This window comes from Ursus maritimus, unplaced genomic scaffold (assembly GCF_017311325.1).
Source record: "Ursus maritimus isolate PB19 unplaced genomic scaffold, ASM1731132v1 scaffold_5, whole genome shotgun sequence".
In the NCBI taxonomy this organism is placed as follows: domain Eukaryota; kingdom Metazoa; phylum Chordata; class Mammalia; order Carnivora; family Ursidae; genus Ursus; species Ursus maritimus.
The window spans coordinates 47,523,957-47,538,963 of record NW_024426663.1 but is presented as its reverse complement, the minus strand read 5'-3'; the positions used below and the strand labels follow the sequence as shown (position 1 = coordinate 47,538,963).

The 15,007-nt window shown below is 46.2% G+C and overlaps 1 protein-coding gene across 1 annotated transcript in view; it reads right to left on the bottom strand.

Moving 5' to 3' along the window:
• Positions 1-15,007, bottom strand: part of DPYSL3 (dihydropyrimidinase like 3) — a 58,719-nt gene that overhangs the window by 29,748 nt on the left and 13,964 nt on the right. Inside the window, exon 2 of the mRNA XM_040622263.1 lies at positions 380-468. Within this exon, the coding sequence (XP_040478197.1) occupies positions 380-468 (89 nt within the window). The remainder of the gene's footprint in view (positions 1-379; positions 469-15,007) is intronic.

The following is a 15,007-nucleotide window of genomic DNA, read 5'->3' as shown; positions in this document are numbered from 1 at the left end:
AAAGGTTAAAATAAAGATTCACTTTGGGGCTCCTGGGATGCTCAGTGAGTTGAGCATCCAACTCTTGGTTTCAGCTCAGGTCATGATCTCAGGGTCGTGAGACGGAGCCCTACCTCGGAGCCCTACATCAGGCTTCACTCTCAGCAGGGAGTGCACTTGAGGATTCTCGCCCGCTTCCTCGGCTCCTCCCCCACGTGCTCTCCCTTTCCCTCTCTCAAATAAATAAATCTTTAAAAAAAAATACAGACTCATTTTTAAGAAGAAGAAATGAAACACAGAGAATCAAAGGCCTAGGAAGCAAAAGAGAAGCAAGCTTCTTCCTGAGCCTCTAATGAAGAGAGGAAGCACAAAAAGTTAAGGTAAGTTTCTACATACTTACTTTATCAAGCCATCTTCCATGTAAATATCAGCATAGAAGGACTGATCATCGTTGACAATTCTACCGCCCTTGATAAGAAGACGGTCACTCTAGAAAAGAAGGCAAATAAAAGTCATTCTCATAGCTAGGAATTCGGAGAAGATTGGTCTGCCAAGGTTTTCCCAGTTCATTGTTCTAGAGATCTAGGAGGAACACATTTACTTAAGACAACTGTGCGCTCAGTGCACTAGTGTTTGAACTGGGTATATTTGTTGGGGATACAGCCTTTCACGTTTGCCCCAAATTCAAATTATTCTACAGTTTCACCTCTTGCTTCTGGAACCTACCATAGCCACTCAGAAATGGCACTACTTGAGGGAAGACACTCTTTGTATTATTTTTCCTGGCTCAGTAAGCAGTAAATATTAAAAGTGGTGTATAATATATGCCTGAGTGCCCAGCATCCTGTTGGCGATCAGCAGTGATTCTCAAAAACAGAACTTGGGATCATACAATGAAATAGTCTTTGAAAGTCTTTATAATGACATGAGGATCACGTTATGGGTTTTTTTGTTTTTTTAAAATTTTTTATTGCGTTATGTTAGTCACCATACAGTACATCACCAGTTTTTGATGTAGTGTTCCATGATTTATTGTTTGCGTATAACACCCCGTGCTCCATGCAATACGTGCCCTCCTTAATACCCATCACTGGCCTATCCCAATCCCCCACCTCCCTCCCCTCTGAAGCCCTCAGTACGTTATGTTTAAAATTTAGGATATTTATACATGTACGAACACGTGCACACAAGGTTGTGGAATGTGTAGGAAAAGCAGTGAATAGAAAAAAGACAAAATAGCTATAGTATTCTATAGTATTTAACCAGGATGGACAAATTATGCAGGATTTGTATTTGCTTCATTAAACTCTCACATTTTCTGAAATGTATTTTTTGTCTTTATTATGAAAAAAATTGCCTTTCTTATAACTAAAGTCTTTTTTAAAATTATAGCTTAGATAAAATTTGGATAAGTGATGCAACTAGAAACAATGCCCATACACTCCAAGGTTATTAAGAAAATATAGGGGCGCCTGGGCGGCTCAGTTGGTTAAGCATCTGCCTTCAGGTCAGTTCAGGATCCTGGGGTCCTGGGATCAGTCCCAGTGTCGGGCTCCTGGCTAATGTGCAGCCCGCTTCTCTATCTCCCTCTGTCCTCCCCTCCACTCGTGCTCTCTCTCTCTCTCGTGCTTTCTGTCTCTCTCTCTCAAATAAATAAAATCTTTAAAAAAAAAAAAGAAAATATAAATATATAGTTCATATATTTCAGGAGGAACCAATCAGAGTCAGTTTCCAGTATCACACATTTCATTAAAAGAATGACTGGAGTTTGGACTGTAGCATGAAGGGTATATGCAGCTTTGCTGGACTCCTGAGGGAGAAGAGAAATCTCAGGAGCGTGGCTGAGTGGAACAGCTTGAAAAGAGAATGGTATGTTGCATTTTGTTAAGAATTCAAATTACAGACTTCAACTCCATCCGCCCGCCCATCGATCCATCCATTCATCCATCCATCCATTGTTCCTCTATCCACTCATTCAGCAAGTAATTATTCGATATGTATGACTAAATACATAGAGAGGATCCAGTTGTTAATGAGTCATACCATGCCCCTGCTTTCATGAAACCAAAAGGGGCTATGCGGCAATAAGGAAAAAAGAAAGTCAACAAAACAAGCAAAACAACGTAAAATTGTATCAAGCGTCACAATGTATAGGGGAGTGGGCTTGTTTAACCAGAGGTGGAAACAGGCCTTACGGAGAAGATCAAGTAGATGTGGCAGGGATGGAGAGCTGTAGGCAGAGGGAAAAGCATGAGCAGAAGCCCTGTGGTAGAAATAAGTTTTGTTCCTTTGAAAACCTGAAAAAGATCAGTTTCGAGATGGAGAGCTTAGGGATCAAGGAGGAAAGCGGCAGAGAGGAAAGGAAGGTGGTGAGGCAGGCAACTGGCTTTCAGAAAGGACATCAGTTTAACGGGGGAGGAAGACCACAAACAGGCTGACATCTGGCTTCAGAAACAAAAGGGTGTGAACAAGGCCAGAAACGGAGAATTGAGGTGAGGCATCCACATGGGATACAGGAAAGTGCCACCGAGTTCCTCCCACTTCCCAGGGATTACGTGGGACCAGGAGATTTCATCACACCATACTGTCAGGGGAGAGGCTCGGAACGAGATACAGATCAAAGAGGCACCCAGGAAAACACCCACAGACGCCGGAGAAAGATATGCAGATGACATGAAATGCGAATTCCCGCCACACCTGATCCCCAAGCCCCTCCCGACCTGCCGTTAGTCCAAAGGTCCGCCCTCATTTCCATCATGTATGGCCATCATCATGTATCCATCATCATGTTCATACCACGGCAAAGTAAAAAACATGTAGTCACTGTCACGTTGCAGGCTCTGTGGCCACTAAGACTTTGCAACAAAGTTCCCTCTGCCTTCTCCCATGTTCGACTGGCTTCTGACGACCACCCTCTCGAAGGGCTTCTCCTGTAGGATGCGTTACCTGACTTGCCAGCAAATTCCACCTGCTCTCCTCGCCATTTAGTTCAAACAACTCTATTGTTCTAGAACAGCCGCTTTCCCGTTCCTGTCTCCTGCCTAGAGCAAAAACTCCTTTGGTCTTGGGACTCTGTGTCTTTTGATCTTGTTCCCTTCATTCGTGGAGCCCACCCTAGACGGCTGTCAAATACTGGTAAAACAAATGGGTGAAGGGTGGGACACAGGAGGCTGTATCATGTTATTATGACGGAAAGACCAGCTGAGTCACAAAATTATGTGATGTGGCCAGAAAATTGGACTACTGTTTTAACAGTAGTTGCAAAATTATATGAGGCAGTCCCGGGGCTGTGCTTCCCAAACTAGGGTGCACATTAGAAGAATATGGATTCCCACCAAATCTGTATTTTATAAACTCCACAAATGGCTCTCATGCAGCCATCAGCCAGTCCAGCGCCAAGTTAGAGACCAGCACCAGAAACCAGGCTTCGGTGTGTCCTGGGCACAGTTCCGTGTGTCTACGAAGGCAGCAGAAGCATCTCCAAGAGCAGCTCCATAATAGTCTTGGTAACTGTACGGTGTCCCTCTAATAGCTCAGTGCTCTTCTGACGTTCTTTATCTTCCTAGCAAAGAACCGAAGTAAACTGCTTTTTGGAAAGGGGCCAGCTACCACCTGTAGTGAGCCCAGGTATGAAATACGACCACTCTCCCGCCTGCGGAACATCCCGCCTAGGGAACGACTGGCATGATCGTTACTTCCTTCAACAAGCATCAGATGTTAGCAGAGGGGCAAAAGCTATCTCAGGCCCACGTACATAGTAAGAGGTGGGCCAAGTGGAATTGACATCACTGAGATGGCATCATTGGAAACTCTTCACATGCTAATTAAATACACCTTCTCTGGCTCAATAGTCAGGAATCTGAATAGATAAAGATGAATTACAGGCCTGGCATAAGTTTCAGAGATAGGAGTAACAAGACTCTTGCTCTATGGACTACTACAGTATTAATATTTCTTTTCATCACGCAGACCAGAGATACACAAACCTCAATTCACAGAGCCCCAACACATGCTGTCTCTGGAGGTCCCCGGCTTGTCCCCTATCTTTTATTAAAGGGGCTCATGAAACTACTTCATTAATTTTAACTCTTTCCATGCACGTGGGATCCACTACAAAGGGTAGCCTAGGCAAACTGTCCTCAGACACAGGAAAGTCTAAAAGGCAGGCCTTGCGTTTGGCCTTGAAGAACAGCAGAACTCCTGACCACCCCCAGGTTACATAAAACCAAACCTTACTGGTTACAAAATATGCTTGCCTGTGAGTTTACAGACCAGCCCTATAGATGAACACACGCTAGGGTTGAAAACCCACAAGACAAACAGATCTGCCATCTATGATTAAAAGTCATCCTCCATGATGTTAGAAAGGCCTTGTGAATGGGGCCCTGCAGGGCTCTTCAATTTCCTTTCCCAGCCGCTGACCGTGTCCAGGAGCTGATACCCGAAGACGTGAAATGGTCTAGTCTGGACATCGAGCAAGGCTTCTCATGTGATGATATAGAGATATATAGATATGTGATGGTATTTCTAGAGCACACTGGGATCACGTGGAACCCCAAAAAAGCTATTCAGAGCCTAAAATAACCAAGGACCCCCACTGCCTTGGGTCCTGCCCTGCTGCCAAGGCTGAGTGTGGTGAGGTCCTGCAGGCCAGTGGGGTGCCGGGCATAGCAGCAGGCCAGGTTGGGTCTGGCTGGCTTCTCCCACGGCTGGGAGAATCAGGTGGACACCTTAACGAGGTGTGTGATCTTGAGTTAGGACTTAACCCTCAGAACTTCAGTTTTTATTAGCTCAGAGTGGATAATAATACCTAGCTCACTTCACAGTGTGGCTGCCAGGAATAAATGAGGGAGGAAAGTGTGTGTGTGTGTGTGCGCACGCACGCATATCAAATAACTAACACACAGTAAACAATCTTAAATATTCATTATATTGATTCCATTCAAATTATTTACAGCCCTTCAAAATGTTTTTAAAAGTCTTAAATTAAGTATATTGGAGAGAGACTGTCCCCATTTTCCAAGTGAGGAGATACGCACAGGGCGAGCATCTTTCTCGTAAGTGACAGAGCTGATTAGTTTCAATTGGAAGCGAATCCAGGACTCCTACCTCTGGGCACTGGACAGATTTCCACCTGAGGCCACTGAACCACTGATCCTTAAACCTCACGACAAAGGACTCTTTCTGACAGGGCTCTCTTTACCATTTGCTGCTGAATCCGACTGTTCCAGGGCTCAAACTGATGCAGTTCTCTGCAGCAGGTAACTTAAGGAATCTGGTAACCCTGAAGATGCGACTTATAAAAGCACTGCATCAACCTGCCCCTTACGGCCCGAGTGTGTTCATGCAGCTTATAAAGGGACCTAACTTACAATCCAGGGTAGTACCAGCCCTTCAAGCCTCACTAATGTATGGCAATGATTAGAAAAATCAATCATAAAAAAAATGTGGAGTTTATCAGAAAAAGGGAGAGAAGAGAGACAAAAAGAAAGGAAAAGAGTAGAGAGAGAGAGCAAGGGAAGGAGGAAGGAAGGGGGAGAGGGAGAAAAAAACAAACTCTGTAAGGAGGGATGTGGTTAAGAATGGCTGGATTCGGGGTGTCTGGATGGCTCAGTTGGTTAAGCATCCGACTCTTAATCTCAGGGTCATGAGTTTGAGCCCTGCATTGACTGGGCTTTACACTGGGTGTGGAGCCAAAAGAGAGAGAAAGAGAGAGAGAAAGGAAGAAGAAAGGAAGAAAGAAGGAAAGAAAGGCTAGATTCAAACTAGAACAGAGAATAAAAGAACAGAATCTTGAACTCAAGCCTACTGGAGATGTGGGTTCCCATTTTAGTTTTCCTTGTCTAGTCTTCAACTTAAAAGAACTTAAATCACCACTTCTATCTATCTGAGGTAATGAGAATATGCCTCCCAGAGAAACCGGAGCCCTCTGTGGACTTCTTCCCAGTGAATAAAGTCAGCCTGAGAACAGTACTTAAGACACATCTGTTCTATACTCTGCCGACATTCCAGCAGCTCAGAATAAAAACTATAATCCTAGGAACAGAAAAGGAGGATATAAAATGAAGAATGTCTTCCAAAATCAAATGTTTTGTTACCTGCGTTCAAATCACAAAGCACAGACTCTGACCTTTGGTGGGGACTCAAGATCCTTTTAAAGTCCACATGAAGGCGCAGCTGGTTATTTAAAATAAATTCCCATCTGGGTAATTAGATTTAACCCCCTAAAAACATTCCCACTCTGAAGAATACATTAGGATGGAAAGACAACATGGATGATCTTGCTGGTCTTCTTCCCACAAAGTAGCATCATTTAAAGAAGAGAGAGAAAGGGCTTTCTAAGATAGTCCGGCTGACCCGACACAGTATTTGGGGAAAGGTACTGAGTAGGCTCCACGGGACCAGGGTTCCCATCCCGGCTCTGCTGTTAAGCATGAAGCTTCCAGTGAGACACACAGACTTGAGCTCACACTCTCGCACCAACGCTACCCGTGCCTACACAAGTAACTTCGCTTCTCCGGGCTTCAGTTACCTCCAAGGGGACAATGCTATCCTTCTCTGAGGGCGCTGGTGAGGATTATGCAGATACCATGTGTGAACGGCTGAGCTCTGCTTGGCTCTGTGTAAATGCTGACGACATGTGAGCTACCATCTTTATCAGAGCTGGCCACTGTAGAGCTGCCCGCTCACAAATACTCAGGAAGAACTGAACTAGCACTTTATTAATCAAAATAGAACAGACCTTGCCATAAAGGGACTGGCAGAGACGCCAGGCCCCACTCAACCCTCGGCAACTGTTCTCAGCTCCTGCCACGAGCAGCCAAGCTCAGCCAAGACTTCTCCTTTTAAACCCGCCCCCCGGAGGGCAAGATCCCATGGCGCCTCCAGGTCATTCTTCCTCTGGAAGAGGAGATAACAATCCACTTGCTCTCTCCCAGCAGGAATGGAGAGTGGGAGGCAAGGTCTTAAGCCTGGCCCCAAACCCACTCTCCCTATGCCATGTATGGATCTGTTTCTAGGACCCTCAGTGACAAACAGGCCTTTGAGACAGACAGAAAGACAAAGATCTGGGAGAAGTGAGACCTCTTGAAGAGGAGTGCAGTTTCTCGGCTCTGAGTCTGCACTGAAACTGAGCAGTTAGTTTCACAACCTTGGCTATTCCATTCCTCTGAAATGCTATGGACGAGTCTCAAAAACATTGTTTCTCGCATCATCCAAACATACTTAAGACCAGGTGTGCTAGAGGAAGGTTAACCTGGGGCACACCCTTCAACACAGAGCCCACTAAGCAGAATTGGTAACAATGGGAAGCACCATTTTCCGCTTTCTTTCTTATGTGTAGTTTGGCCCTGGAGGGGCAGAACCCAAAGCAGAAAAGGAGGAAAGAGGTGCTGACACAGAGGAAACAGTAGCCGCGGGCAGTATTAACAGGAGCAGGGTGGACACTCAGTCTTCTGAACTAGAACATCAAAGGCAGCTGGGTGCATTCTTCCCTCCCCAGAACCATGTTAACCATTTTAGAGATGTGATTATCAGGGGGCCAGACAAGGTATGCAGCCTGCCCTGGGTCAGAATGGAGTGGGGGATGAACTGTGGATGGCATCTTAATCCCAGCCCCCTGATAACGGTCTCTCAATCTTCAGCAGGGTTCCAGACACGCATCCGCACAAGTGGATAAGCAGGGTAGGAACGAGAGGACGGGGAGGGGAGGTGCACAGGGGCCACGAAGCCATTCCAGTCGCAAGCAGGAAGGTCAGCTGGGCCGATGAAGCCCAAACCTCAGACACTTGTGCACCATTTTCATGGCAGTTGATATAACCTGTAGAAACTGTACTGTCATTTGCATGGTATTATCCTTACATAAATGTATTTTCCAAGTAAACACTGTCTTACTCCTATAAATTCTAAGCCACTATCACTTACCAAAAATAGACAGCAACCTAGGAATGAATACTATAAAAACTCACTGCATTTTGGGGACATTCCGCTGCCTTTGAAAAAGGTTCCAAAGGAGGAGCTCAGATCTGCTACCTTGGTTAAAAAATGAAGTTACCAAGTGTCAGGGAGGTGTCCGATTCAGACCAGCACTACGCTGAGCCTTCTTCCTTCAGCTATTCAGCAGGTTAGAAAAAGAACTAGAAACTGGACACGTCTCACTGTGGGATTCAGTGTTACTGAATGCCCTCTTACAGAACAACCTAAAATGATTCCATGTAGGAATGCCACCCCTGCTCTTCATCAGGGACCACCGTGGGCCGACGTGGGCCAATGTGGGTCCACACGGGCTTGTCAGAAGCAAGAGCAGGGCCCAAAGCAGAGCCACAGGGAGATTACTGGGGCTCATGAAGAAACAAGCTCATCTTTAGCTGGACTCTGGGAGGGAAAGACGGAGAGGTTGCTGTCCGGGATGGAAACCAGGCCTGACAGCAGTTTGTAGAGCCTCACAAGAGTTTAGGGAGAGACCAAGGTAGTGTGGGAGCCAGACCTGCTTTTGCAGGTCTGAGGTGGTACTGGGCAGGTGACTTGATCTGTCTCTGGGCCTCAGCTTCCTTAGCTGGGCGGAGTTCGATTAATCCTCGGCTTCCTTGGCTTTCGTTCTCTAAAAAGGCCTGCTTCTGTATCTATAAAGTATAGATCGTAACGTGAGGATTAACTGTCAGGCGGGGTCCGTAAGTGGTGGGCACATCACTACTGCTGCTGCTATAATGCACACAGACAATTAGAGCCAAATCCACATCACAGGACACTACTGTGATACGTAAAACGTCCTGCCCAGGACCAGAATGTGAAGCAGACTACAGACTGAACAACAGTTAGTGCTTTAAAGAACTAATTCACAGCCATCTTTGGCGTGACTTTAGATGACAGTTTTGTGTCTGGTTTATGACCTTATTTTTGTTCGTTTGTTCCTTTTTAGGCCTCAAGTCTACGCAGTAATGGGTGAAAGTGCTCTGCACACAGGCAGACTAGAAAACTGAGTCCAGCTTTGTTCAAACACGATCCCATGTCCCTTTAGGTCAACAGCCTGTGCGAAAGCCAAATGCCTACTTCATCAGGAAGGAGTGCATGAAATTTCAACCCAGGCCTTGATTCTAGGGATAAATGGGCTTAATAATTCATTCATCTGCGACTACTGCCCATGAAGCTGTAGGTTTGGAGCGTGTAGGAAAAGTAAGCTATGAACACAAACAGCAATAGGAAGTCAAGAGAAAGGATCAAACTATCGACATAAAATGATCAGTGGTTGCCAGTGGTGTGGGGAGGTAGGGAACGAGGTGGGTGGTGAGTAGATGAACAGATGGTGCCCTCAGGGTTTGGGGGGCAGTGAAACTACGCCGTACGATACTATAATTGTGGATACAGGACATTATGTGTTTGTCAAAACCACAGAACTGCACAAGAGTGAAACTTCATGTAAAACTATCACTTCTGTTAACATATCAATACTGGTTCATCAGTTGTAAAAAATGTACCACACCAATGCCATATGCTGATAATGGGACACTTTGGGGTGGGGGGAATGGAGGGAGTTTATGAGAGTGCTCTGTGCTTTCTACTCAATTTTTCTGTAAACCTCAAAGTACTCTAAAAAGCAAAGTCTGTCAATGAAGAGAGAGAGAAAGAGAAAGGGAGAAAAATCCTCTGTCCAGTAGAAATCAAAGGAGGGTCCAGTGAGGCCTTATCAAGGTAGGTCTTGGGAAAATGGCTGATCTGGACACCTGGGTACGGCCAAAGAGAGAATTCTGATCAGAGCAGGGGAACAATAATTTATTTTTTTTAAGATTTATTTATTTTATTTCAGAGACAGAGAGCTGGTGGGGGGAGGGGGAGAATGGGGCAGAAGGAGAGGGAGAGAGAATCTCAAGCAGACTCCCTGCTGAGCACAGAGCCCAACAGGGGGCTAGATCTCATGACCCTAAAATCATAACCTGAGCCAAAATCAAGAGTTGGACGCTCAACTGACTGAGCCACCCAAGCACCCCAAGGAACAATAATTTATAACTAGCATTTACTGAAACCTTTTTATGTGCTAGAAAGTCTTCAAAGAGATCAATGAATTGTCAGTGAAACGTTGCTGTTCTCCTCACTGAATTGACGAAGACAGGAAAGCTTGGAGAGATTGGCTCATGGTCCAACAGCACATAACCAGTCAGTAGGAGAACTAACTGCATCAACTCAAGAAACGCATTTCAGTGGGCAACTGTGATGTTGGGCAGAGTCCCTGATGCCTAGGATTCTGGAATGGGGGACGCTCAAGAGATGGCCGGCTGAAGAGTTTGACCTTCATTCTGTGCATGCTGGGGAGCTCTAGAAGGATTTTGAGAAAATGAATGAAATACAGTCTCCGAGTAGAAGAGAAAATTAAGCTGACAGAATAACCATGCTGGAGATAAAGGAAGGAACTAGTTGGAAAGCCATAGCTAATGGCGAGAGAAAAGAAAAAAGAAAGAAAAGAAACAGCTTATACCATTCAGGGTACCAGGAAAGTGAGTTAATAACTGGGTTATTAAAGAGAGTGTAACAAAGGGATTCTTTAACAAAGTGTGGGCAGGCTTTGTGCCCACCCACAGCAGGGAGCCACCCTATCGCCAGGCCTGAAGCAGACAAGGGGAGAGAGAAGTCACCCAGCTGAAGAGGGCGCTGTGAGCACAGCTCTGCCTGACCTCGGAGGTGTGACCTGCAGGAGAGGCATGCAGCCCCTCCTCAGTGACCCCGCAGGAAGGAATCAGGAGGGCGAGATACTCTGACCTGAGCTGTGCACCTTCCTTCCAATCTCCTAGCTGCACTGAAGGAACTGAATCCAAGTAGGAGCCCAAGGGCAAAGGGCCTACAGATGCAGGCGAGAGAGAGCCCCACGGCATGCAGCAGAGCAGAAAAAGTGGAGAGGTAACTGGAGAGGCAAGCTGAAAATATCCTGCCCAGTCCCTGAATATCCAACCGTGAGACATGATGTCATACACCTCAATACAGCCATACAATGGGTAGTCATACACCTATTTTTTTCAACAAGTTATATCTGTATCTTGACTTTCAAATAAGCCACAGATCAATGTGCAAAATATGATTCTACTGTGGCAAAAGCAAAAAAAAAATACTATAGGTAAACGTGTTTTGTTATGTTTTTGTGTGAGCAGGAGAAAGGTCTGGAAGGATGTAAACCAAATTATTAACATTGGATATGGTAGGGGGAAAGGATGAAGATGGAAGGGGTATGGAAAACTTACTTTTTCCTTTCTGTTTCTCCACTATTTACTTATATTATGTCACTAGTTGCACAAAGCATATGCCATTTATAACTTTTACAAGGGGCTTAATAAAGAAAATTACAAAGAGGAAAAAGACTAAGGTAATGACTATGGCCCAGGTGAGAGCAAGAATACGGATTAGAAAATACGAGGCATGACGCGGAGGAAAGCCAGAATCAACTCAGCGGCTGCAGGGGAAGCAAAAATGATGTGTCTAAGTTGACTGAAGTTTCAAGGCAAGGTGGCCAGGAAGGACTCACAAATAAAAATGGAGAAAGGAAAAGAGAAGAACAAAGTTGAGGTGCAAGAGTATCAATAATAATTTTGAGGTGCTGGTCAATCATACAGCCATGAAGCCAACAGCTAGACATGGGAGCCTGTGATTTAGGAGGATGGGCAGGTGTTAATGGATGGACTTGCGTTAATGCCATTGTGAACCTGGCTATGCCAAGTGAAAGGCAAGAAAGGAGAGTAGACTCTTGGAATGGGGGTCAGGAGCCCCAGATCCTGGTCCTAGCTCTGCGACCCTGAGCAAGGCACTTGGCCTTTCTGGGCTACTGTCCAATGAGCGGTACTCACTTCCTGTTTTAGAAGTAGACTCCTCTTTGGGGCGCCTGGGTGGCACAGCGGTTAAGCGCCTGCCTTCGGCTCAGGGCGTGATCCCGGCGTTCTGGGATCGAGCCCCACATCAGGCTCCTCCGCTATGAGCCTGCTTCTTCCTCTCCCACTCCCCCTGCTTGTGTTCCCTCTCTCGCTGGCTGTCTCTATCTCTGTCAAATAAATAAATAAAATATTAAAAAAAAAAAAAAAGAAGTAGACTCCTCTTTGATCATTTAGGACTGGCAGCTGGCTTTGACGGAGCCTTTAGAATGACAGGGAAACCTAGTGAATTCCCACCCGATTGCCTGTCAGAAACAAGAAACTCTTTCACTGAATCTGAAAGCTGGCCAATTGCAATTCCCAGGGGAGGAATGCGGGCTTGGGCCTTGGAATGTGTGAGCGGCACCTTCAAATGACAGGCAACTGCTCCCCAGCTATTTGCAGAGGCCACAGGGATGCTTCTCCAAGTCTGACCTTATACTTTTAAAATTGGCGGGGCTGCCTGGGGATTGTGGTTATAAGCACATAACCACTGGCTTATGCAACTTCCCAAAACCGGTCCGGTGGCGGATGCGTTAAGAGAGCTACAGCTGGGATGTTCCAGCTCACACCACGTTGCTGTGGAAAGGGCCCTTGAAGAGAGATCGTGGGAGGAAGGGGCTGTTTCCAAGACCAGAGATGTCCCCCAGTTTGTTCTGCCTCGGAGCCCAGACGTCAGAGATTGGGTCCATAGAGGAGCGCAGAGAGGGGCCGCATCATTCACTCTGTAGCTAGGAACGCAAGCGGTGAATCCGTGCCAGACGGAATGGAGGAAAGAGGAAAGGGCTTTGTAGCACAATCCTCACTGTGAAATGGAGAAAATGATATCCACCCCAAAGGACTAAAGTGAGGAGTAAGCCCAAATTGCGGTGCATAGTAGGTGTTGAATAAATGCAGGTTTCTTTACAGGTTGGGACACAAATCTCAGGTCAGTGCTTCTCACCTGGATGCTTCCCTGCTCTCTCCTCTATCCCTGAAAAGTAGCTTGACATTTCATTTCTTTTTAGTGTGTACGTGTGTGTGTGTGTGTGTGTATACAAACTACCTTCTTGCAAGAACCCAAACACTTTCCAAGGAATATGGGGAGCTGAGAGGATGAACCAGCTCACTCTTTTTTCTGGCTCTTTCTTTTTCTTTTTTTTTTTTTTTTTTTAAAGATTTTATTTATTCGACAGAGATAGAGACAGCCAGAGAGAGAGGGAACACAAGCAGGAGGAGTGGGAGAGGAAGAAGCAGGCTCATAGCAGAGGAGCCTGATGTGGGGCTCGATCCCATAACACCGGGATCACGCCCTGAGCCGAAGGCAGACGCTTAACCGCTGTGCCACCCAGGCGCCCCTTTTCTGGCTCTTTCTTGACACAATTAGCAGACAGTGGTAATGACCAATTCTCTTGCTCATTCTTCTATCTGCCTAGAAACCTGCAAACCCATAGCTCTGTTTTCATTTGATAGAAGGTGGTTATTAAAGCAGTGGCTATTTTTTGACTCTTGGGCCCCAAACTTCTCCAAGTAATACGGACAGAGAAAAGTGCAGATGCTCGGAGAACAAGGACTTCAAGAGGTCAGGCGGACTTTGAATGAAGTGAACCCTTGAAATAAATACAACTGAGCCTCCATTTAAAAATTATCAGAACTCAAAAACGAGATTGGCAGGCAGTTAATCCTACAACAAAAGGTTTCTTCCCACAATAGGCACCCCCTAAGATGTATTTCAGACTGCCTTCCATTTGCAAGCATCACACCGAAATCACAGGACTGTATGCCCCAGGCCTGAAGGCCTGCAGGCTTCCTCCCTACCTGCAAAGCCTTGACGTTGCTTCCCCGCCTCATAAACACTATTTCACATTCTAAGATTCTAACACCAGCAGAATAATCTTTTGATATAGTTCCCAATTTTTTTTTTATGACCGTCTCTGCTCAGAAATGTTTCAAACAGTGCTCTGAGGACGGATGTTTAGAGTTGCAAACATTGGATGCATACCCAAGCAAGACGTGCACTGTGACACGTATTCAACTGTGTCTAAAACACAGCAAGCAAGTTGTAACCATTGCAGGTCTCTTCCCTTCAGTTCAGAGAGAGCAGGTGTCTGTCCACGTGTTACCTCTTTTGCCACTGTTCTCAAATCTTTTCACCTTCATCCGCTGCTCCGTTCATTCGAGGTGAGACTGAGCCAGGCCTGGGTGCGAGAATGCGGAAGGACACAGAAGTGGTCCCTGTCACCATGGAGCAGACCGTTCAGTAGCCTTCTGATAACCCTGCTTCCTTGACACCTGTTCTCCCCAAACCACTGACCCCAAGGAAAGCACATTAGTCTCAAGTAAAGGAGCAGTGAGCCTTTTCACTCCCTGATTTATTTATCCCTTCATTCTGTCATTTAATGTTTATAAACGCCTCCTGTTCACAGAGTAGGGATACAACATGAACAAAATACATTCCTTGACATTGTACTGTCGTGGTTGGAAAAGCAAAGAACAAGTAAGCTAGCTAAATGAGTACTGTACTTGCGACAGTGATAAAGAGAATTCAGACCGAGGGCAAGGGGATAGCAGAGGCTTGGAAGCGTCTGGGACTGTGTCTGAGGAGGTTTTCAAAGAAGATATGTCTAAGAAGCTGTCTGCTGAACAGAACTCTGAACGATCTGAGGAAGCAATCCAAGTCAAGAACGGCTCTTAGGAAAGACCACTGCCCACTCCCGGGGAGCAGCAAGCACAGCAGCCCTGAGCTGCAGACAAAGATGTCCCAGGGAGCGCGGGAGCAGAGGCCGGCTGCCGCCAGTCACCCAGGAAGGAGCAGCAGCAGGGCTGGGCGTCCAGAAAGGAGGACAGTCAGGGCCAGGCCATGTGGAATCTGGAGAGAGTCACGGTCTGTTTTATTCCAAGTGCAACAGATGTTTGAGCTGGGGGAGCGACTTGATCCGATTTACATTTTTAAAGGATCACCCTGGTGATGCCCAGAGAATGACCTAAGTGTAGGCAAAGTGGGAGCACGGAGTTCAATTGGGGGTTACGGTAAGACCAGGGAGGCTTGAGGTAGGGCGGTGGCGAGTGATGAGAAATAGTGACCAGGGGTTGGATGGAGATTCTATTCTAAAGGCAGAACCAACAAAGTTGCACGGCTTGTCTACAGCTGAGCTGAGCCTTAC